Genomic DNA, 22,831 nt, shown 5'->3' with positions numbered 1-22,831 from the left:
AATATGTAGGAGGCAAACGAATTCAGGCTAAGCGCTGATTTAGCCTGAATACTTTTGCCTGCTACACTATTCGCAGCTATACGTCGTTTTCTTGCACAGCATTAGCGGCTACCGATCCATCGGCAACAGTGAAAAGCAAACTTCTGAACGAACGCCACTCTGAAAGAGCACAGGAGGCCGAAGGGCACGTGCTCGAAATATTAAAAACTAGGTTTAAAAAGAAAACTGGATCAAGGGAGAGGATAAACGAGCATCGCGCGCTTTTAACAGGTTTGACACGAGCTGGCACACCTGTGCATACTAAAGAACCCCCTTCAGCTTGAACGAGACGGCGTCGGATGGACATAAATTTTTTAATGTCGCTCCCGCCTATACAGCGTGAACAGGTGGCATTCTGTACATATTAGGTCATATTACAAACTTTATACTTAACACTCGCACGTTCGAAATCCGCTTCGTCAAAAAAAAAACGACAAGATAAACGGGAACTATACTTGTGTGTAAATCACGAAGCGCAGAACACTGCGTGCAGAAATTTTGATAATCACTTTCAATGTTAAAACATCACGGGTAGCTTTCAGCGAGGAAGTTCGCTCACCACCTTGTTTTTAGTCTTTGCTACAGACGAGCATCATATTATGTGTTCGTGATACTGAGCAGTCATTACTCTTCTGCCTAAGGCGTGTTAATATTTGAGTGTTTCACATATTATATTTAATTACTCGATAATACATCAACGGTACCGTTACTAGCAATACCCGCAACGTGGGCGGTGAGATGGCCGTTGTAGAACGGGGCACGCAGATAAAGCATGGGTATTTTTGGCTCCCGTCTTTATATTAGAATGGCAGGTTGTAAAGTCGATGTGGGCCGGTAGGTCTTGGTACCGGGAAATGGTACAATGTGGGCAGACGTTGTCTGGGCAGCACGCGAGCTAGTTGCGCTGATGGTTATGCGTAAAATAACGCGCTCACAGTCGTCCTACGCCCTTACGGAAAATACTCGTACCTCATTAAAACGCAAGCACTCATAGCATCTTATATATGGCATGAAAGACTGAGGCTAATATTTTGAGTAATATCCGTTTAAAACTCCATACCAGCACTTTATTCTAGAAAAAGGTTAGTAGACTTTTCGTGCCGGAGCGCCGCTGCAATCTCGTTTCTCCCATTGCCTAAAACATGTCCTAGTGCCCAGCTAGGTCATTCTCTAGGAAATAAAATGCTTTAATTGTTGAGAGCCGAGAAGGTCATTAATTTAGTTAAGCATACGAATTGTTGAAGATAAGTACCAAGTGCTAACAAAGTACGTCCCCTTAGTGTGGGTGGCACTGGACGTCGGAGATACAAATGTGAGGGTTTTTTTTTTTTTTTTATTTGCCTGGAAGTAAGTCAGTGAGATGAAAGAAGATGATAAAACACTACTATGTAATAAGATGATATACAGAAAATTATTGAATCCACTCCTACGGACAAGCGAATAGGTTCACGTGAATATTGGCACTTGATGGTTTGGAGAGCTATTTTTTTTTTTTTTTTGTAGCTTGTGAAGTACCTGATTATTCTAAACTGGGAGATCAAACAAAATAAGATGATTTCGGGCCCGGCACGAAGAAAGGCTCTACTTCATGCTTTGCCGCAAATGCAAGTTTGCTGGAAAAATGAAGGGAATGAAAGGCGTAACAGATCTGCCCGATTTCTTGAAACTCCGAAATTCAATGTAATCGAGCTAACGCAGTGATAAGTCACAAATATTACTATGCTCACACACGAATGTACGACAGCACTACCAGGAAAGCAATGTTACCAGCAATACGCAAGCTACTAGAGCCGCGATGCTTCTCTATGACGCGTGGGCGCTTAGACTATATTTCAATGTGTCCGCGGCAAAGGTCCCAAGAAAACCGTCCACAGTAATGGCTCCAAACAGATCAGTGCGACGACGCCGTGTCGGCTCCTCGCCTACGGCCACTCGCGAAGGACAAAACAGAGCACCCTCTCGTTTTCCCTAATGGCTGTCAACAGCAGGTAACGGCTGCCAAGCGACCTGGAAAAGTTCGACCCCATTAATTTAGGATGTCGACACTTCGCTCCACGAGCTTTCACGAAGAACGTTCTCTTCGCCTTTCTCGACCTGACGTCAAAGACAGGCGATGCACGCCCTCACCTAATTAATGCAGAGACACTGGTGGGCGTTCGGGATACGAGCCCAATGTCCGTCAATAACAAACACGACGTCAAACAAGCAAGGCCTTTGCTGTTTCGCCCAGGTCAACACTGCAGGATGCGATAAATGTGCGGCTTTAGTATTCTACGCTTACTGCAAAGTGAATATTTCTTGGCGCAATAGTGGTAGGCCGGCGAAGGAAGCAAAACTCGGATAAGCACTTACTGTAGTACAGTGACTACACTAAACTAAACAATTCCTGCTCGCATGTGCACCGTACTTTCAATTCTCTCAGCCACTGTGAACAAGTAATCGGAGCTTCGCCACAGCGCCCCTAACAATCCAGTCAGCTCTGCTAGTTTATAACGGACTTGTGTATTTCTGTTTTCGCCCTGCATTTCAAGTTTTTTAGTTCTTTCACCAATGGTTTCGGGACTTTCCTGATAGTTTGTTTCTTAACATGGCAAGAGCTCGTATCCTGGGCTTCGCAAGTCTTCTATATAAGTTCTTTCTGGGTAGCTGAGAATGTAATATGGTATTGAACAGTGTATCTGCCATTGGAAACGCGAAAGCCATTCAAAATCACATAATTATGGCCACCTAATATAAAAGCAAGGTACTGTGATAGTTAACGACCACAGCCAATCTTTTGATACTGTTATCATATTCTATAAGCATGCGTTCGAGTAATTCATTGAGTATGACGTTATTGAATCTAGAATTTTCAATAATAGCGCTTAAGCAATATTTATCGCATTGTCCTCGCTTTTCTGGAACACATCGCGTCCCTTATTTTACGATCTTATAGTACAGCTATATGATCGCTGGTGAAAATTCATTTCGCCACCGGGACTCTAGTGCAACAGAATGCCACAGAAACAAACGCCGCAAACTGGAAGCGTTCCGCTCACGCTTTCGTACCATCCGCTTACTAAACTGACAAGGCAAAACCAGCAAGTAACCAAACGAAGACGGCACACTTCGTCTAAACAAGGCAATTGCTTCATACAGTAATTTAGTGTAACTCGGATCAGACTCAACAATATCCAGAACCATTGTACGCCAAGCTGCTGGAATTTATAATCACCGTCTCCATCTTTGGATATACTCTGCTGGTGCAGCTGGAACCTGCCTTTTCCTGACAAAAAAAGACGCCGACTGTCTCTCGAAATTGTCCGCTCAGAGCGGCCCACGGCCAAATGCGCAACGCTTCCGCGCTCACGGTTAAATATTTAGCGTCCCCCGTGAACCACCTCCAGAAGGGTGTGCCTCGCAGAGATAGATAATGCATCGGCACGAATAAATACGTACGCTGCTATCTCCGTAGACGCGCACACAGCTCGCTCACGCAGATACCAGCGACGCAGCAAAAGGAGAAGCGGCGTTGAACCGCAGGTCCTGTGTCAGTAGCGCGCTCTATAGAAGGACCGCTGCCCTTTGCACCAGTCCCTTTTTACTTTGCGGCTTTTCTATTCGGTAATGCACGCTGTCTGGGCGTCCTTACCCTGTTGACGGACACGGTTCGGCTTCATTTTTTAACAAGGTCAATGCAGCCGGCCCCTTGCGACTGCAGCGCTCTTCAAGGCTCTCATCGCTAATGGGGCAGCGTAACTTATTTCCCTCCCTTACAATAAACAAGTAGAAAATGCATTTAAACGACAAAAAAGGAAATGGTTATTAATTTTCGCTTTTCTTGAGTGAAAAATGCGTGGTTGAGGGAAGGCTGTCGTCAGTGATTCAATCAAATTTGCTCATCTTTCGTAACATTTTAAACAAAACCGTTCACCTAATTTTCGGTTTCCAGGGAGAATAAAACAAAAGTTGTCAACATTTCTTTTCTCATTAATAAATCAATTGATCAATCAAATGAGAATAAATACGCATTTTGATTCATTAAATATATTAAGCAATGATAATGTACATATCAATAGCGATTGCGACATCCGCCAGTGATAAACAGCTCTGATGACCGAGAGAGAAGAAAGATTCGTGAATTTGTCCCCATGACGATTAAGCCAAAATTAAAGCAGATCTGGGGTTCAAATCACGAAGCAGTTCTGACAAAATGTCAATTTGTCATTGTCCACACTAGCGTCGAAACGCTGTGTGAACTCAGTCACGAAAGTTTTCGGAAGCGTAAGCGCAAACTTAAGAACTTCAGGAACGAATCAACAATAAACAATGAAACATTTATATTTTTTTCGACGTCCAAACTCTTCGGGCTATGTAATCACTATGTTCTGTAAACGCAAAACAAAGCTGAGCAGTCCACAACCATGGCAAGACAGCGCACCTCGGAACAAACGCAATTTAACAGAATTACGACAAATATTTGGTAACGCTTACAGTAAAAAACCTCCTACTGCTTCATTGACGCAAGAAATTATAACCCTTACTCTTGCTGGGTTCCACCGCCTTCCACTTCGTAAACTGAATTAGAGCTCCCTTGAGTGGAGACCTGGATCCAAGACTCTAGTTGTTAAGGGCTAAAGAATGGGAAGCAAGTTTCCGAAAACTTTTCTTCGGTTCCACTTTATACAAAACAGCTAACGCAACCGTCGCGTCATTTCTTTGTCCATGAACTGACATTCATGAATGGCAGTTTTCTATGAAAGAATCTTTCCTTAAGCAAACAGTTAATTATAGTGCTCGTTGGAGACTTATATTACAAACTGAAGCAAAATATATTTGTTCGATTAACTGTGCAAATACGTCGGTGCATGACACTTTTCAGGAATACAAATAAAGGTTTGTTTTGTATATATTTCTGATTTGTTTAGTCATGGGACAGCGCAAAGTAAATTGTAATGTTCCATGATTGTGCTTTTTATATACATATATACATACTGACTGGACAGATAAATATTTAAATAAATCTTATTACAATTTATACAAATGATTGCACTGCACTACGCACGCTTGTGATAGCTGTGCATTTGATCTCAGTATTTCCTGCACTTCTGAAATAATTTAACGTTATGGACAGGCCTCCGATATATTTCTGAACAAAACTCAGTTTTACCGCAGTGAATAAATCAATCAATCAATGTGCCTTTACTTAACAATTACTTTTACCTGAAAGCACTAGTTGGTTGGAACAGACATAAAGCACTCTACAAGAGGAATATCGTGACTTGAAATTGCATTTGTAAAATTTCTCTCTCCAATTACGTAAATATACTGGTGCTATGATAATATAAGGGATGTGACTGTGTGCGAAAAATTTTGTTACAAAGGCACATGGGTATCTGAAATCTGAAATCCCAGCATTATAAACGCCTAAAGAGTAATTTTAGATTTGCATTGCGACCTGCGCAGTAAAAATGAAACGAAAGTGTCTAGCACACACAGCATCCGCTTTTCAAACTTACATTATAATGGCGCGCGACAGCGCCGTGCGTAAACACCTTCTGTATATGTAAGGCGGACCTATATACTAGCAACACATGTAACACAAGGGGTTTATTATTTAGGACCTCAAGCTAATAGGTTATATCTAAGCGCTAACATGTGTGTCAGGCTAGGCCCCAAACAGATATCTTGATTATCAGAGCGTTACCAGTATGCAGGCTACGCGCTAACATGTATGAAAAAGGCTGCCGTGGCTAGCAATTACTTTTTCCTGAAAGCACTAGTTGGTTGGACAGACATGAAGCCGGTGACATTGACTACATGTGTTCCATTTAGATGTTTTACACATTAATGCGACACAATTCTTTGCCTACTCCCCCACTTTGGTTTTGGTTTCTTTCTTTCTTTCTTTCTTTCTTTCTTTCTTTCTTTCTTCTTTCTTTTTTTCTTTCTTTCTTTCTTTCTTTCTTTCTTTCTTTCTAATCTATATCGACATGCTGCGACCACACTGCTCACGTGCACCTTCGATTGATAACGTTGAGAACACACGCTCTTTTAGCTGACAATGAAAAGAAAGATTTTAGGCCAGAACTTGACGTCCACGCAGTCGCACTGTAGTTCATTCGAGGTCAGATATACGGAACTCCAATAGCGCCAAAGAGACAAAACTGGCTGCGGTTGGGAGGCCGCGTTTAGTGAAGCTTTCTCTGTGGCGCACGAAGGTCTGAACGCCGTAGTCTGTGTGATGGCTCTGTAGTAATCTGCTTAGCATTCTTAACCTACTTTCCCCACTAGAGATCATAAATGAAAATGTCTTCGGCGATACGTTGTGTCGCTCCACTATTTGAATTCTAATCGCATTAAAGTCCAGAGTCATCTTGAGATGGGTTCTACCTGAAATTTTTTAAGCGAAGCTTTCTTGCCGAGTTCGAGGCACTTTTTCGTACGTACCTGGCGTTCAACGCCGAACATCGTTAATGGGATGGTCGCGCCATCTAGGAAAGGTGCAGCAAAGGAGTTTACGAGCGCAAAGACGTAATACAAAGCGGCGCCACAGTTCGAAGTGGCAAAAGGAGTACAAACACAAGTGCGTGTGGCTCACATTAACTGCTACCACAAAATTCACCCTATACGCGCGCCTCCTTGTAATATTTTCACGCCAACGGTCACCTCAGCCGCTTTCGTTCACTTCAATCTCCGAGTTGCATCGATGCTTCGACTGAAGAAAGTGCTCAACGCCTCTGATCTTGCGGAGCACAAGCGCAAACAGGCCTAAAACGAACATCATCGGTACGCCGCCAAGAAAGCCTAAACAGCCTAAGCGCGGGCCCCTCGCTTAGAGCAGATGAGGTTAACCGCCCGCGAACGACATGCCGCTCAAACGAAGCAACACGGGGAGGTCCCCTTGAAGCAGAGCCGGACCTCAGCTACTCAGCGGCAGGCGACGGCGAAGGCGGCTCGAGCCATTGCGCGCCCGTACGCCGCCGCTAATGCTTACTGCGAGAAGCATTTCGTCAAGGAATCATTTGGTATAGCTGTTGTAGCGTTTGCGATTGCATTCGGTTTGCTTCGGGCGTTCGTCGCATCGGAAGTTCGGGTCCATTCTACAACCACATTTCCCAATAGACAGCTCTGCGGACTTTGTGGTGTGTGCGAGATGCCTAACGAGCTCAAAGAAGAACAAGCTGCCTCACATCTCTCGCTCGAACGGCTTCACGTATCCGCTGCAGTCATCGTGAGGTGGGCTAGATGAGTTCTGCCGGAAATATATTTTATTGCGATATCAATTATATGGACACTCCTGGCGGATTTCTGCCGTCGGCGTCGTCGCTGCCGACACCGTCACCGTGAGGTTCCGCATAAAGTCCAAGGGCGATAAAGTCGTCGCCGCGTGCCGTATGCTGTACGTGCAACTTAAAGCGTGCGAGGGTGAGCCGGCGATCACGGCTCAATCTCGCGCACGCAACGAAAGGGAGCATGAAGGAGGCGCGCCGTCTTCCAGTCGCGCGCAACGCTCTGGAGTGAGGGGGAGAGGTGTTATACGCCGCGTGCGCCCGCTTGCGCGGCTGTATCTTGAAAGCCATCTGCGGCGTGGCAGAGTCCGCTCTACGCTGTTCTCGCAGCTTAGTTCGCGTTGATGCCAGCAGCGGCACGAAGGTCGATTCGCTCACTGCTGCGGCCGCGCTAACTCACTCCAGCGTTTTGACAGCGAGTTTGCGCGGTCGTCAAGTGAGATGCATTCATGTTTGCGCGTGCGCGTGTGATGTCATGCTTGTGAATTTAGTTAGTATGCCTATGTTTACAAGTCTACACGACCGATAAAACTACTATCATTACTTCGTATAGCTGTCTAGTAATTTGCTATTTCAATGGTTGCTTTGGCGTTCGGGTGAAACTGCGACGTTTTATTGAGGGTTGCAATGGTTTGACAACAAATAAGAATGCTACCTTATCGCGTTTTCTGTCAGAAGGCTATAACTGGGGTGCGAGAGACACTCTAGAATACTTTTTACCACCTGAGGATCTTTGACGTTTATAAGTAAGCAGGTGCCTTTTTTAAGCCGCTGTAATCATGATGCAGCTATGCAATGCAGAATGTAGCTGCCCATGACGGCCGATAACATGACCCGTGGCTTCCTGCTCCGCATCAGAACCAGGTGGGCATCGTGTCGCAGCTGCGAGTCTCGTAATGATTCGATTTTTTGATTACTTGAATTTCGAAAAATTTTATTCCTCTTGGGAAACTCTCTGCACTAATACACAAATGATAGTTGCGATTGATCATAACTAAATAAACATTATTCACATTGCTTTTTTGTTAAGATTAGCGGAGTGAGCAAAAATGAAAGAACATCGAATTACAAAACCGAGAAATCCACCATCCTTTGACTTTAGCGCAAGTAAACGTTTTTGATCTAACAAAAGACCATGGGTTAGAAGTGAACGTTTTCATTTAGTCGAAGCAGCTCAGTTGAAGCTACAGTGGGACTTCCCGTGCGATTGAGTTCGTCTGTACATTCGATGCAAAAGACAGGGATACCGAATACTTTACGACTCTTAAGACAGAAGGCACGTCGAAAACCACCAAATCCATCCACCATGGCTTTTCACTGATCACCTACTACGTCACAAGTGAGTCTTTATGCTATTTTTCATCAGCTTCGAAATACTTCCCGAAAAAGCATGTACGTATATTCAAATCCAAATTCATGCTACCATCACTCCTTCATGTAAAGCTGAGGGCAGAACTGGTCGCTTTTCTTTGTTGCATTTTGCAGTCAGATAAAACAAAATAAAAATGTCGGACTGCCAACTACCGCACATTCAGTTACACACAAGACCTTGCAATTCCACCTTTAATCCCGATTTCCGCACTATCAGCCAGCAGCCATCATTAGCTACAGACAAGCAAGCCTTGTATTTTTCTTGAATGATAGTGCGATCACTTATTAACGTCCGGAACACAGCGCACGTTGCGAGCTGTACACAGGTGTAGTTAACCTGAACCTGGTCATCGTTATATTTTACTACATGTTACTGGAGCATTCACTTGGGTCCGTGACTCTCGTAGGAGACGAGAGCAGCAAAACAAGACCCAATAGTATCATTACGCAACGCAATGTAGCGCTGTAATATAAGAGACAACGATCGGTTCGTGGCTGCTTCAGCATGTCTGTGAACTGTTGTTATAACTCCGCAGTATATATAAGCTTGCACTAATACGCGTATGTACAAAAAGTATGCTTACTTCAAGAGAGCCGGGGTATTAAGCAGATAATTTACATTGAAGGTTCCTCTTGTCATGGGCTTTCTTTCGGCAAGCCGGCTAATTCATGCTTCTTTTGCTGCATGCTTTGTTGTGCAGATAATATCTGGCTATACTGACCGCCACACGTGAAACGGATTCCTTGACGTTGCATGACGACACGCTGAAAATGAGACAGATACTTTTTATATGGTTGCCACCTCAGGCCTACAACTCTAAACGGGTTGTGGGATTCCCACCACAAAACAGTGGGAAGCCTCGCTATCCAGCGCCCACTCCCGGAACCATCTCGATCGGGTAATGAGAGCGCGCCGGGCGGCAGCACCCGGCTCATAGGATCCTGGATTGAGGACTCCGTCCACGCCCAGGGCCCGTGGAAGGACCCTGCAGTTTCCCTGTGTTTTAATAAATGTTTTCTCTCTCTCTCGCTCTCTCTCTAAACGGGTTGCCGAATTAGGTCTGGAGTAACTGTCTCCGACTTCTTCGAAGAACTGCGGGCTGCCCGCCAAGGTCTGCCTCCCTGCATGTTTGCGTACACCTTGAAAGGACCCAGTTCTCGACCAGAGTTGGCAAGAGTGAAAGTTCCCGGCGTTAAAAGCGTTGTTTCGCTGAACGACTATTCGCGGAAGACTGAGCCTGTCAACACCATTCCTGAGAAACGACGGCGAAACATTTCGGAACCTGAAAGACAACAACTTGTCGGTAAATGTGCCAAGTGTTACGCTCACCTCAAAGCTACTTACTAATACTAAGTGGTCGTAAACTGCCCGTTTGCAGTTTGTGCTCGTGCTGCACTTCTGTGAACTGTCTTGCTTAGTGTTTGCTAAAGTAGCATTCTCGGAAGTCTTCCCCCCTCCTCTTACCTTGCCCTTTTTTTTTATTCCTGGTAACTTGGTTTGTTCATATAAAGTACGCTAAAGTTTCCCTCCTTTCTCCTTTCTGTTCTGCTCTTTCGCTATCCTAACTAGGCACTTCTTGCTTCGTATTGTATCTATGATTCTAGGTTTCGCGCGTGTGTATTTCAATATATACGCCAACCACTTTTCGTGTTGTCGCAGGTCTCGCAATTTACCGTTGCGCCGAACACGCGCCGAAAAATTAAACCGTCGAAATAATATTCACTTAGGACCAAATTCACAAAGCTTTTCGTCAGTAAAAGCTCGTTGCCATTGGTCATCCGCCTTCGCTAATAATATTTCCAGCATCCACCATAGCCTGACAACTACTCTTACCAATAGTTATAGCGTAAGAACATTTTTCTATACGGGCCCTGGCTGCCTTCTACCATGGCCGCGGTGAGCGACACCGCGAGTGACCTGTGTCTCGGTTTTGAAGCATCCTTTAAATCCTACAGGAAATAACTCACACACATAGAAACACATACAAACACATTTCAGGCTCACTGCGGACAGACATTGCACAAAGGCAATGAACACGAAGAAACGTTTTCACGGAAATTTATAACCCGAGTCGCGATATAACATTTGCCTACACTTTATCTAAAATTATTCAATTTACTAGAACAATTTTTACGGCTCGAACTGCACGCTTCTGTAGTCCACTTGTTAGCTATGGTAATTTATGTCTGTATTTGTCCAGTGCCCAGGCTACTTTGTGAACCGCAAGCGTTACTGTGAGGAACATGAACCGAACGGACCTTAAGTTTTTGTAGCTGCTTACGCGTAAAAGCTGTTTACGGGCGGTACACGGTACACAGGCAAGAAAATGTAAAAACGACCCTGTACTGTGCATGACGGTGCACGCTAAAGAACCCCATGTGGTCAAAATTAATCCGAAGTCCCCCACGTCGGCGTGCCTCATAATCAGATGATGGTTTTGACACGTAAAACCGCAAAATTCGATTGTGTTTTTCATCTGCAGTTTTTTATCTGCATGGGTCGTTCTTATATAATGCGATGAAATGGTAGTAAATGCAAACGCTCAAACTGGCTAACAACGCAGTGAAGTTGTACGGTTCCTAACAGTTCAGAGACTTTGACCCCTCGTTTCACTAGCGTTTTCAGGAGAGCGCCACTCTTGCCTCTGCCGAGAGCAAAACATCAAACCCGAAGCGGCAGTAGTTCATAGCCCCGGTCGGAAGTTGTGCGCGCCGGCGTATGCGGGGCTTCGGTCGCCAGGGGGGAGGAGGGGGGAGACGCCGACTATTTCGAGAGGCCAGGCGTCAAGTTCGGCCGTTTCCACGGGTCGACCCCGACTCGCGAGTGTATACGCACCAAAGAGTGGCGGAAGGCAAGCTGGCTCCGTAAAGCCAAAGAAAAATGGGGAGCGGCTCTTAGCGCATTTAGAAGTTTCACTGGTGAGCCGCGCACGTTTACTCGAGCCCGCCGGTGAACTCCGGTGGCTGGGGAGAGGAAGGAGTGCGACGTGAACGGACGAATAGCAGAGGATCGGAATAAGGGCCACCGCAAGTCGCAAACAATGAGAGCCTCTGTGAACTCAGTCACAACCCGGCCACTTTGTTGTTGTCTCCGCTCTATAGACGCGAGGATGCAGGCATTCGAAGCATGCTGTTCCGTGATGCTTAGCATCCGCACAATTGCGGCGTTTGTTTAGCCCCCTGCTATGCAGGCAAGAGAGATGCAAAAACTGATCTCACGATTAGTTTCACTACGCCACCGCTACCACGAACATACTTTTCTTCAACGGTGATAAACCGGCATAACACGCATAATAGATAGGCAAGGAGGTGATATTAAAAAGATTCTGCGATAGGAGCAGGGTCTAGAAGTGGCACCACTCCCTTACCCTCAGCCGCCAAACAATCCACTAACCAAATTCATTGTAACATTGTCCTCGGTATTCTCATCAAAGTTGGCTTGAACCCAGGTATACCGAGGAGAAGAAGCAAGGTCTGCTGCCGTCATGGCGCTGGCAGAGCAGCTGCGCATGCGTTCTGAACATGGTCTTCTACACTGATGAGCGGAGCACTCTCTAAAACAAGGCTTAGATAGGCGGCGCGACTTCTACAAAAGTATAGTATGCTTCTTCCGAAAGGATCTAATATCTGGTCATCTTGAGCTAAAAATACTTATAGTACATAAATTCACCCAACCGTCTCGAGAAGTCGCTAAATCACCCCAAAAGTATGGAGCAAATTTGGTCAAAGCGAGATCTCCAACTTTGATTACAACGCTACAGTAACGGACTCTAACCGTTTTAGAGTTTTATACCATGATTTCTGCCCACTCACGTCCCACAACTAGGCTTGACGTATGCGGGAGTACCTCGTTCACTGTTATTGTCTAAGGCTAGAAACGTGAGGCAGCGTAACTGCGATGTGAGAAGTAATCATGAAGAAAAGAGAAAATGGACTGCATTTTTCCTACCCATAAATAATTGGTTGGCTTTAGAGTCATGCTCAGGGGAGTTTCTGAGTTACCTGTATTCACTGTTGTATATACTACGTTGCGCAATTGAATATAACATTTTCCAGGAATTTGAAGGTTCAAGTCACGTTATTAAAGAATTCATGGCCACACTCGCATGCTGAAGCCGGCTGTATTTCTTGTAAAAAGTGTTTCATTTAAGTAATACGTGCCTTGCTTTAAAAGAACCAAAGAAAGGATATCACCGTTCATCAGTTCGTGCAATCACGGCGGCACGCATGTGTGTTTGAAGTCTCATCATTCAGGTTTTCTACTTCTCTGGCACTTGAGATCAACAGTATTCTGCAATAATTAAAAACAATTAATTAATTATAAATAAACAAATTAACTAATTATTAATTAATTAAGTTTGTTTGTTTGTTCGTTCGTTCGTTCGTTCGTTCGTTCGTTCGTTCGTTCGTTCGTTCGTTCGTTCGTTCGTTCGTTCGTTCGTTCGTTCGTTCGTTCGTTCGTTTTTATGCTATCATTTGCGCAAGAGCTTCACGGAGAGGAGGAGCAAGAACTGGTATGAGTATTAGTGCCTGCCATGAAGATCGTAGTGATTTAGGAAGAGAAGTTGTTCTAGTCTTCTGAGGCTCTTAGCGCAGATGAGTTCCTGTTAATGAGTGCGACAAAGGGGTACACCAACCTTTTGGGACTAATCAATACGATATGATACGTACCAGATAACCGACATGTGGGCTTGAACCCTGCATAAGTTTTCAAATATAACATGTTTCAAAGAGGCTTCAAAGACAAGACGTTCGAACTTTCGCATACGTCTACCCGTTATCTGGGTGCTATATTTCAACACAGCGTTTTCCCGCAAACTTGGCTTTTCGCTCGCTGGCCCACCCACTCGACTGCTGCAAGGACCCGTATATACTCACGATCTTCTCTCGTAAGAGCAGTAAACACGGACATCGGCTCGACGACCTTCGACTTTGCTCGGATGATCCACGAAGCTTATCCGCTTTTTTTTTTTTTTTTTTTTACCGCCTCGGTTCTGCTGCCTTCGCTTCTGAGGCCACGTAATGGCAGCACTTCGTGGCATGCTCACCCGAGACAGCGGTCCTATAAAGCGTGGCCACTGCTGGCCATTTCCGAAGTCGTCGCCCGGCTTGGACGCTTCGCAACTAGTCTCGGAGGGTCATCGCTGTGGGACCAGGAAATTGGTCTTTCTTGTATCAGGGTAGCGCCGGCTGTCGGAGATGTTTCTTTTTCTAGCGCTTTCCGAATGGCGCCGGCTGGACAAACAGTCGAATATATATATATATATATATATATATATATATATATATATATAGTGCGTGTAAGGTTTTAGGGAGGCGTGTCAGTTTTTTAATATAATGTGCACGTGCTGTGTGTATAGCTGGCATATAAAATCTAACCGCAGTATCCCGTTTTCGGCACCACGGATTGATTCTATTTTAATTCCTTGAATAAAAACCCCGTTTTTATAATCAAGTAAACGTGAACATAGGATTATCCCACACTGTATGCTAGATCTTCGCGTATTATTTGCCAAGCGCATAATTATTTGCACGCAGGACACCATGCGCCTGAACTAGTAAACTATTGACTCGTGTCGCAAGGTGCAAGAATGAAACCGGCCAAAAAAATGAAAACGAGGTCGCTGCTACCACTTTTCCTGTTAAGGGCATCTCTGACTGTTGTCTGTGGTCAGGCTTGTATGAGTGGCTCTAGGGAATAAACACATTAACACAGGCCACTCATCTTTGTAGCGAAAAACCTCACTCATGGTCGCGTTCCGATCTTTCATAGAGCATATTTTACTCGACGGGTCGCAGCTCGGTAGAAGTGCGGGGTCATTACCACTATAACCTGGGTGCAATGCACTGTCTATGTCGCGAGCACCAAATGAGCAGAAGTCCTAATGGGTTGCCGTAATGAGTGTCTGCAAGGTAACAGTTTCCCATGCATTTCATTGATTCCCGGTTCTCAGTCTGAAAGGTCTCCAGGGTCAGGATAAAAACAAAACGTCACTCCATTAGCCGACTCTCATTACGAAGTTACAGAAACGAAGGAAACAGACAAGCGAAGTAGCCAGTGAACCAAGCATCGGAAATGATAATTTCATCTGCCGGTGGTCGCGGAAGTGAAAAAAAATATGGCATGGTACTGATGCCGTCATCGCGTTCTTCTGCACCATTCGGCAGCTGAACGTAGCGTAACCGCAGCGGCACTTTGAAGCACGGCGTTGGAATAGAAGTGACGTTAGTGACAGAGTTTGTTTACATTCCGTAATATTATATAGTGAACAAAAAGATATGATATTTTGCATTTTGGGTGCACTGAGCTACTGCTCACAAAGTTGGCGCTGCGTTATGCAAGACCGCTATCCTGAGTCACAGCCTCTTTAACACTCACTGTCATGCTATGTTATTTACACCACATAGCCCACCCATCACGCACATACCTTGCGTATCCCAAGAATATATTACAAGGAAATCGCATACCTCAACCAATCTGTGAATGCGCGCTGGTGAGAAAAATATTACTGATAACTGGAGAGGGTAGCCGAGTGATAGGTTTGGAATGCTATTATATGTTTGAAGTATGAAGTTTACGTGTTTCACCACATCAGTGCATGTAAAAATTGTACATGAGTGGTGAGGGTAGTGAGGAAAAAGCTGCGATATTGCACCTTTTTATATGTGCTCCACGTAAGCAATGAATCGATTTAACTTCACTTAATTATTCACCTTTCATTAAGCTCTGAGGCAACGATGTGCAGTGAACGTTGTCGTGTGTGCGCGCGCTCCACCTCTTCTCCTTTCCATTTTCCCTGAATTCATTCTCGTTCCCCCGCCCCTAGTGCATGGTAGCAAACCAGGAGCAGGCTAATTCACATTCCTGCATTCCCTTTTTATCTCTCTAGTTCTTCGTATCGATATCAGATGACAATTGACGGCCCACCTCTACCATCCGTAATGCATGACAGATTCTTAGGTGTCATGAATGACCGAAACTTGTTCTGGTCTAAGCACGTGAAATTGCTCAAGTGTAACCTAGACAACTTCGTACACATGTTTAGATACGTTGCAGGAATGAAGTGGGGCCCCATCAAAGCGATCATTGCTCCAAGTTTAAGTAGCACTTTTCGTAGACCACCTACGATACAGCTTACCGATCATGGCAAATATTCGCCTTTCATTCCTACGTATATTTGAAAGCTCAAGCATGGCGAATATGTCTAGGTCTGCTACGCAGCACAACAACAATGGGCACGATTTCTGAAGCACGCATCTGCCCAATACAGGTTTACCGTTCCTACAAACCACTCAGAGTGTATGTTTGACCGGTGACCCACCACGAACGTCACCCGTTTCCGACGAGCCACATTTCACGTCCAGCGATCTCTTTTTCGCAATCTCTATTACATCATGAGAGCGCCATTGCATCAGGTTTTACTCCAGCCAATGTAGCGGGCGTACCAGCATGGACTTTGCCAAGACCTATGGTGCGTCTCTCTATTCCGGAAGTTGCTAAAGAGTCACATATGCCCTCATGTGGCCTTAGGAACTTGGCCCTATCCCATTTTTCTAAAGAATATGCCGCTTTTACGCATGTTACAACTTACAAGGTGCTTCAGCGAACACTTTCAAAAATGTTTGAAGGTTGCCTGTGGCAGAAAGCACAATTGTAGTTCATGAGCTGGTCTACTCGAAGAGGCGAACATTACTTGCACACGAAATTGAAAATTGCATAATCGACAAATTAACAAAAAAATAACTAATTCAGTTCTTAACTAGTTGCCTTATGGCCCATATTGCAATTTACAAATTGTATCCGTGGAGTTCGCATGGCGAATCCACTTGGAACCAATTGTCAGGATGACACAAGTTTCGAGATAGTAATTCTCGAGATTTACGGAGAAATGCATTCTCCTTCATTTAACTAAGAATGCACATTGGACTGGCTTCTACGTTAATAAATGAAAAATCAACGCATTAGAAATGGTGTCGAACGCGTTAGAAATTGTGTCGAAGGGACGCTACGCGTTAAAAACACGCCGACTGAAGCCGCGGCTTTGTAGCCGGCTTTAAGCAAACATTAATAATAGGTCCCAACAGATGGCGCGAGAGCAGGGAGAGCGCGGGAAACTTGAATTAATTTCAGCAAAGCCTCCATTGCGGAACCTCACGGCGACGGCGACGGCGACGGCGACGGCGACGCCGACGGCAGAAATCTGCTTTGGAGTGTCCATATAATTGCTATCGCAATAAAAAGTATCATCATCAGCATTGGCTCAAGCGTCGTCTTCTTCTTCTGCAGCTGGCTCATTGGCGCCCCTCGGTTTGCGCTCGTGCCGTTGGATGCCGTGCCGAGCCTGAGCACATGCTCGGCACGCTCCAGGTGCGTGGCGGTTTCCCGCCAGTTGTGCCTTAGCACAGGTGTCAAAATGGAAGATGGATGGCCCATTGTTATACCCCTCGCCACCGCTGATGTCTCTTTCACAAGTGTCGCGATACTCGGCGGCGGCACGTCCCACCAATCGTTGTTCCCCTTTGTTTCGTGACGTAGAGATCGCGCTAGCGCCGTTATCAGCAGTTGCCCTTCGGACTCACTACGGGATGGACGCTCGTTTAACCACATCTTCCTGGAACTTGACGATGGCGTGCAGTGTGCAGCGGCTATGAACACTGTGTCTCATACGCTAGTCTATGACGATGGGGATGCCTTGGCGCAGGAAACGCACTACTTGGCCATCTCGCCGGGCGATAGCAAGACGCCCGTCTCCTTGCTCTTTGACGAACAAGCCGAAGACGCTCAGTGCAGTCAATAATGATAATATATAAATTCACTCTAGCAATATTTGCTATAACAGAGCCACCATAGTCACAGCTTCGCTGTCTTCCATCTTCACAGTAGTGGAAGGGCTCTGAATTTTTTAGATTCGAAGCATCTTATGGTCGGGGCTATGTCACTCCCTCAGTCCATCCATCCGCCGTGCGGCGTCCACACCCCTACTGCGCATCCTCCTCCCCCTCCTCTCCTCTCCTTGTCTCATCTCCTCTCCTCTCGGCATTCCACCTCTCCTCTCCGACGCTCCTCTCCTCTCCGGATTGCACAACGAATGGCGAGAAAGAAATTGCAGCAGCACCAACGAGGCAACGCGCAGAGCTGCTGCCGACGCCACCCGCGTTTCTCCGTGTCCCCGCGTTCGCGCCGAACGCTCGCGGTGTCCGTGAATGCAGCAGGCGCCTCTGGCGTCGGCGCCGGCAGGTTTAGACCAGCCACAGCTTGGCTGTGACGTCACCGGGGAGATAAAACTTAGAGCCGCCACGACGGCGGCAGAACTCTCGTTGACTCTGTGGCGAGTACATATACCTTGACATGAGACGGGAAACCATCTCCCGCTCAAGCTAACCATCTCCCCGCTGCTTCGCATCCACACATGGTTCCCTTTAGCGGGAGATGGAGTAATCTTTATTGCGATAGCAATTATATGGACACTCAAAAGCAGATTTCTGCCGTCGGCGTCGCCGTCACCGTCGCCGTGAGGTTCCGTATGACGTCATTGGAGATGAAATCGTCGCCGCGCGCCACCGAACGCTGTATGTGCGAGTGAAAGGGTGCGAGGGGCGCGCGCTTTCACGGGGAGTGAACCCAAGGCGGAGAACAAACGCGCGTTCTGCGCCGTGCTCCCTTAAGGGCTGCAGAAGTAGGCGTCTCTTTCCTCCTTTACAATCACCATATATGTAGAGCAAACGCGCCTTCTTCCGACGCGCGAGAGGCCGTGGGGGAGGGGGGGGGGGGAGGCGACGTTTAGCTGCGGCACCAAGTGCCTATTTATATCAGAGGCTCCGGCAACAGTCACCAACGCCGCACGCATTTTGAGCGAACGCGGGCGAAACGCCGACGGCGTCGACAACAGTTCTGCGCGTTGCCGGTGCTGCTGCATGTCCAAGCTTATACAGCTGATAAAGCTAATATCATTACTCCGTATAGCTCTCTACAAATTTGCTATCGCAATTGATGCTTCGCCTTTCAGGTGAAACTGCGACAACTTTTTTATTTTTACTGCCTCTTTTATCGCGTTACGTTACATACTTTTATGAACACCGTAGCATCTCTATGTCATAACTAATGGTTCACTGACTTTTCTTCTTCATTCCTGATACAGTCGTGGTTCTCCTGACTGGCGAGAAGGAGGTGCGCACAATGCTGGAGCATGCACAGGATTTGGGCATGACGTCATCCGGAGAGTATGCGTTCCTCTACCCGGAGCTCTTCCAGGGCGAGGCTGCCGGGAACATATCGTGGTCCAAGGGCGTCGGTAAGCTCACTTGGGGCACATTTCTTCACTAACCCGTCCCAAAGAGTAGCAACGCTGGAATGCTGAGACGTCGTGGCTAGGAGGAATACTCGTAGAACGGCACATAGAGGACAGGCGCTGCCTCAACGCACTCACTGGAGATAAAGTCTGTCGAAGACCATGTACAAGCGCTTTTAGCGCCACGCACGCATCGCAGTAGGTGAAGACGTTGATTTCAAGAATTTATTGACCTGAAAGAATTCCACGCTCCTTTAGCGCCTTCTAAATCCAGTCGTCAAACAGATCAAAACGATATTGTGAGCCTCGTAGGAGTCACAATACTGGAAGTGCACTCTTACTCGCATTTATTTATTAAATAGTTAAGTAACCTGCAATCTCTGTGACACGAGAGGGTGACCTGCATTGAAGAGTGTTTCTTCTTCGAGTTGATAATTCATATTCTTTGGTAATGCAAACAGTAGCTGGGATCCATTGAAAAGCACGGACTGCGAGTAAGACACACATAAAGATATATAAGATTGCGAATTGCACTTTTGTATGTCTTTATGCGTACTTTACTCACGTACAGTCTCTTCGGACGCATTCCTGGACAGTTTGGTTAAGTGCTATTTTAAGCTCCTGTTAGGGGAAGGCACCCCGGAATAAAAGGAAAATAAAAAATAAACAGCGAATACATTCGAATGTCTTTTTTTTTTCTTAGCATTTTTTCTGACACATACTAGGCAAAGCGCCCACAAGCACGACATCAATATCATAATTCATTCCGCAAAGGGGGCGCATTTTCAGAGTTTAGATTTTACTGCTAGACGCTTTGCTATCAATTAGTGCTGCAAGCAACAATATGTGCAAAAATAAATGATCACCTATATGCATGTGCAGTGCAATACAGCTTCTCTGCATATTAAATCATTATTTTCCCACCTTGGCTTGCACAGATGACCCGCAGCGGCGCGTGCGACTTCGGGAGGCGTTCGAGTCACTGATGATTATCAGCCTGAATCAACCAGTGTCGGACGAGTACATGCGTTTCTCCAACGAGGTCAAGCACCGCGCACGCACGCAGTATCAGTTTCCTCACTACATGGAGCGGGTGGTAAGTTGCCACGGAATAGACATAATAGTTGCAAAATCGCCAAAAATGCCAGTGAATATATGCCGACTGCAGAAAGTAATAAGTGCGTGTGTTCAAGCGCCTCTCGATGATCAAAAAAAGTCGCAGTTTTGTTCGACAGGCGAATCATCAATTGCGATAGCAAATTAGTAGCGAGCTACACGGAGTAAAGATAGTAGATTTATTGGCTGTATAAACTTGGACACATTATCTTACTAACTGAATTAACAAGCGTGGTGTCAGCGCGCACAAGCAATCACTCGACGATCCCACTCGACGACCGCAGACAACCGCTGTTAAAACGCTGGCGTGAGCAAGCGCAGCAGCAGCAAGCGAGCGAAGGTTTGTGGGGTCTCTATCGCTTCAACGGAAACTGAGCGGCGGAAGCAAAGCGCATACAAAGCTATGAGCCGTCTGGAAATCGCTTTCAAGATACGGTGCGGGCGACCGGCCGCGGCCGTTCAAAGTTCAAGTGCGCATTTGCGGGCAAAGTAGAAGACGCAGCCCCTCCCTCCCACGTTGCCTTCCCGCTTTCCTCCTTAACGCGAGAGTCACCAGTTCCCCTTGCGCCGTTAGTGCCGGAGCACGACGTGGCCCGCTCCCTCCCTGCCATTCCACCACGGCCTTTCGCGCTACGGTCGCGTTTGGTCTCCGCCGTGTGTTGGCTCTCCGTGAAAGCGCGCGGCGCTCGCGCACTTTCACTCGCACATACGGCCCGCGGCGACGATTTTATTGCCCTTGGACTTTAAATGGAACCTCACGACGACGACGACGACGCCGAGGGCAGAAATCAGCTTGAAGTGACCATGTAATTGCTATCGCAATAAAAGCGGCAAAAAAGTTGATGTGGTTTAGCTTTGGTTAACCCTTGTTGATAGCGAAAGCTTCACTGCCCTGGCTACGGCGGCAATGTCTCCTTTCAGGGCTCCGCAAGGGCCTAAATATAGTCCGGCGTAGCATGAACGCGCGCACACTAACGTTATGTCACATTGGCGAGAACAACAGCGGCTATAGTTAGAGCGATGGTTCGACGTACTGGCGCCGCCAACGTAACCGGAGGCGCGGCCTATGCGCTCCGACGCGCCCGGCGTCTGACGACGCTCGCCCGCGTGCCGATGGACTATAAACGCGCCTTAATGCTCTCTTGTGGTTTGACCTATAGCTCTCAAGCTGAAAACTGTTGAGTCGCCGACGGCTGCCCGAGGTAGCGTAATGAAGTCAAAAAATCAAAGCAGGTGCAAGAACAGCACTGGTCGTTCCGAGCTTTTAGCTCTATGCAGTGGGCGGGCCTTCCGAGGGATAGATAGGACCAATGAAAAGTGATCAGTGTCCTGCAGAAGAGTTGGTATTTGAGGAGTCGCATGAAAGAGGTGGGGTACACAAGTGTGAATATGAGTTTTTCAAGGAACCGGGCTTAACACCCAATTTTGATTTGCCACACAATTCTGGTTTTCCACACGGTGTCAAAGAAAACTTATGATGCATTGTCTGTAGCTGTAAACCACGATATAAGTCAGGGCGATGGGCACTGCCTGGCTAAGCACACTGGCATCAGTTATTGATCTAATTTAGCTAGTCGACCAAGATGAAGGCTGTCATTGACGGAAACGGCAGTGGATTTGGGCTGCAAATGCGGCCGTGCATTTTAAAGACGGTAAGCAGCTGTTACGTCATAGTAAATGGTAAATTAAAATTTAATTCTGGGGTATCACGATCCAAAACCACGATATGTTTATGAGGCACGATGTAGTGGTGGTCTCCGGATTAATTTTGACCACCTGGGCTTTTTTAACGTGCATCAAATGCACGACACATTGGTGTTTTTGCATTTCGCCCCTATCGAAATGCGGCCGTCGCGGCCGGAATTTGACCCCGCGACCTTGGGCTTAGCAGTACAACATCAAAGCCACTACACCATCTCATCGAGTCATAGTAAACGTTACAGTTGCTCATTCACCATTTTGATCGAGTAGCAGAACGTGGCAGTAGATGCAGAGAGTGATGGTGCACTAGGACAGCGCAAGCCGTCAACTATCGTTCATTGCCGCATGGCGCTTTGCTTATGACGTATTAGCGTTACCCTTAGCGGTTCTTTTCATAGTTCACCGTGCAGTACTTGCTCTAACTTTCACCGCCGCAACACAAGACGATGTTTAAATTGCTCAGGGCCGTAGGTAAACTGCTATTCATCACATGGCCAGGCCCACGATTTCGGCTGTAACTCATTCTAACCTTCCTGATGATGTTAAGCACAGCATCACGTATATAGTAGCCACTACTTTACCACAGTGGGCCCCTGGCATCCTGAAAACTCTTCCGCGAGTTTCACTCTAGCACGCTGAGTTTACAGAGACACTGTCGTCTATATTTAGACATTTGCTCTTCCGCAACACTTTTAAGCCGGATACCTCGTCGTAAGTGGCCCAAAGGAAGCGAAAAAAAAGCACGCTCGCACCGCGGTTGCTTCTTTTTAGAGGCGTATATAAACACGAGCGGCAAGTGTGGACACTCGAAACGACTTCTCCCTCGTATCTACTGCTCAGGGAAAAACAAACACCTCCTTCGAAGATGCTGCGGCCCCAGCAGTGCTAAACCTGTCGGGCTGAACATTTAGACTGGCCATTTCAAGCCAGTTCCCAAAAGAGTCCCAAGCACTCACAACGCCTTTTGTTTTTCTTTCGGCGCAGCATGTGACTGGCGCTTACTTTGGCGCCCATTTGGAGTAGCCATGCATGCTTGAATAAAAA

The 22,831-nt window shown here is 46.5% G+C and overlaps 1 protein-coding gene across 4 annotated transcripts in view; it reads left to right on the top strand.

The window, feature by feature from the left end:
* LOC119456319 (atrial natriuretic peptide receptor 1-like) overlaps positions 1-22,831 on the top strand; it is a 77,492-nt gene that overhangs the window by 16,513 nt on the left and 38,148 nt on the right. For all 4 annotated transcript variants that reach the window (XR_007467588.1, XM_037718019.2, XM_037718018.2 and 1 more), the window contains exons 2-3: positions 18,821-18,973; positions 19,909-20,066. Coding sequence is in view for 3 of the 4 variants with exons in the window: in XM_037718019.2 (XP_037573947.1) it covers positions 18,821-18,973; positions 19,909-20,066 (311 nt within the window). In the remaining variant the exon portion in view is untranslated. The remainder of the gene's footprint in view (positions 1-18,820; positions 18,974-19,908; positions 20,067-22,831) is intronic.

The sequence above is a fragment of the Dermacentor silvarum genome, chromosome 6 (genome assembly GCF_013339745.2).
Source record: "Dermacentor silvarum isolate Dsil-2018 chromosome 6, BIME_Dsil_1.4, whole genome shotgun sequence".
Classification (NCBI taxonomy): domain Eukaryota; kingdom Metazoa; phylum Arthropoda; class Arachnida; order Ixodida; family Ixodidae; genus Dermacentor; species Dermacentor silvarum.
Note: the sequence above shows the minus strand (reverse complement) of the source record. Positions and strands in the feature narration are given on the sequence as shown.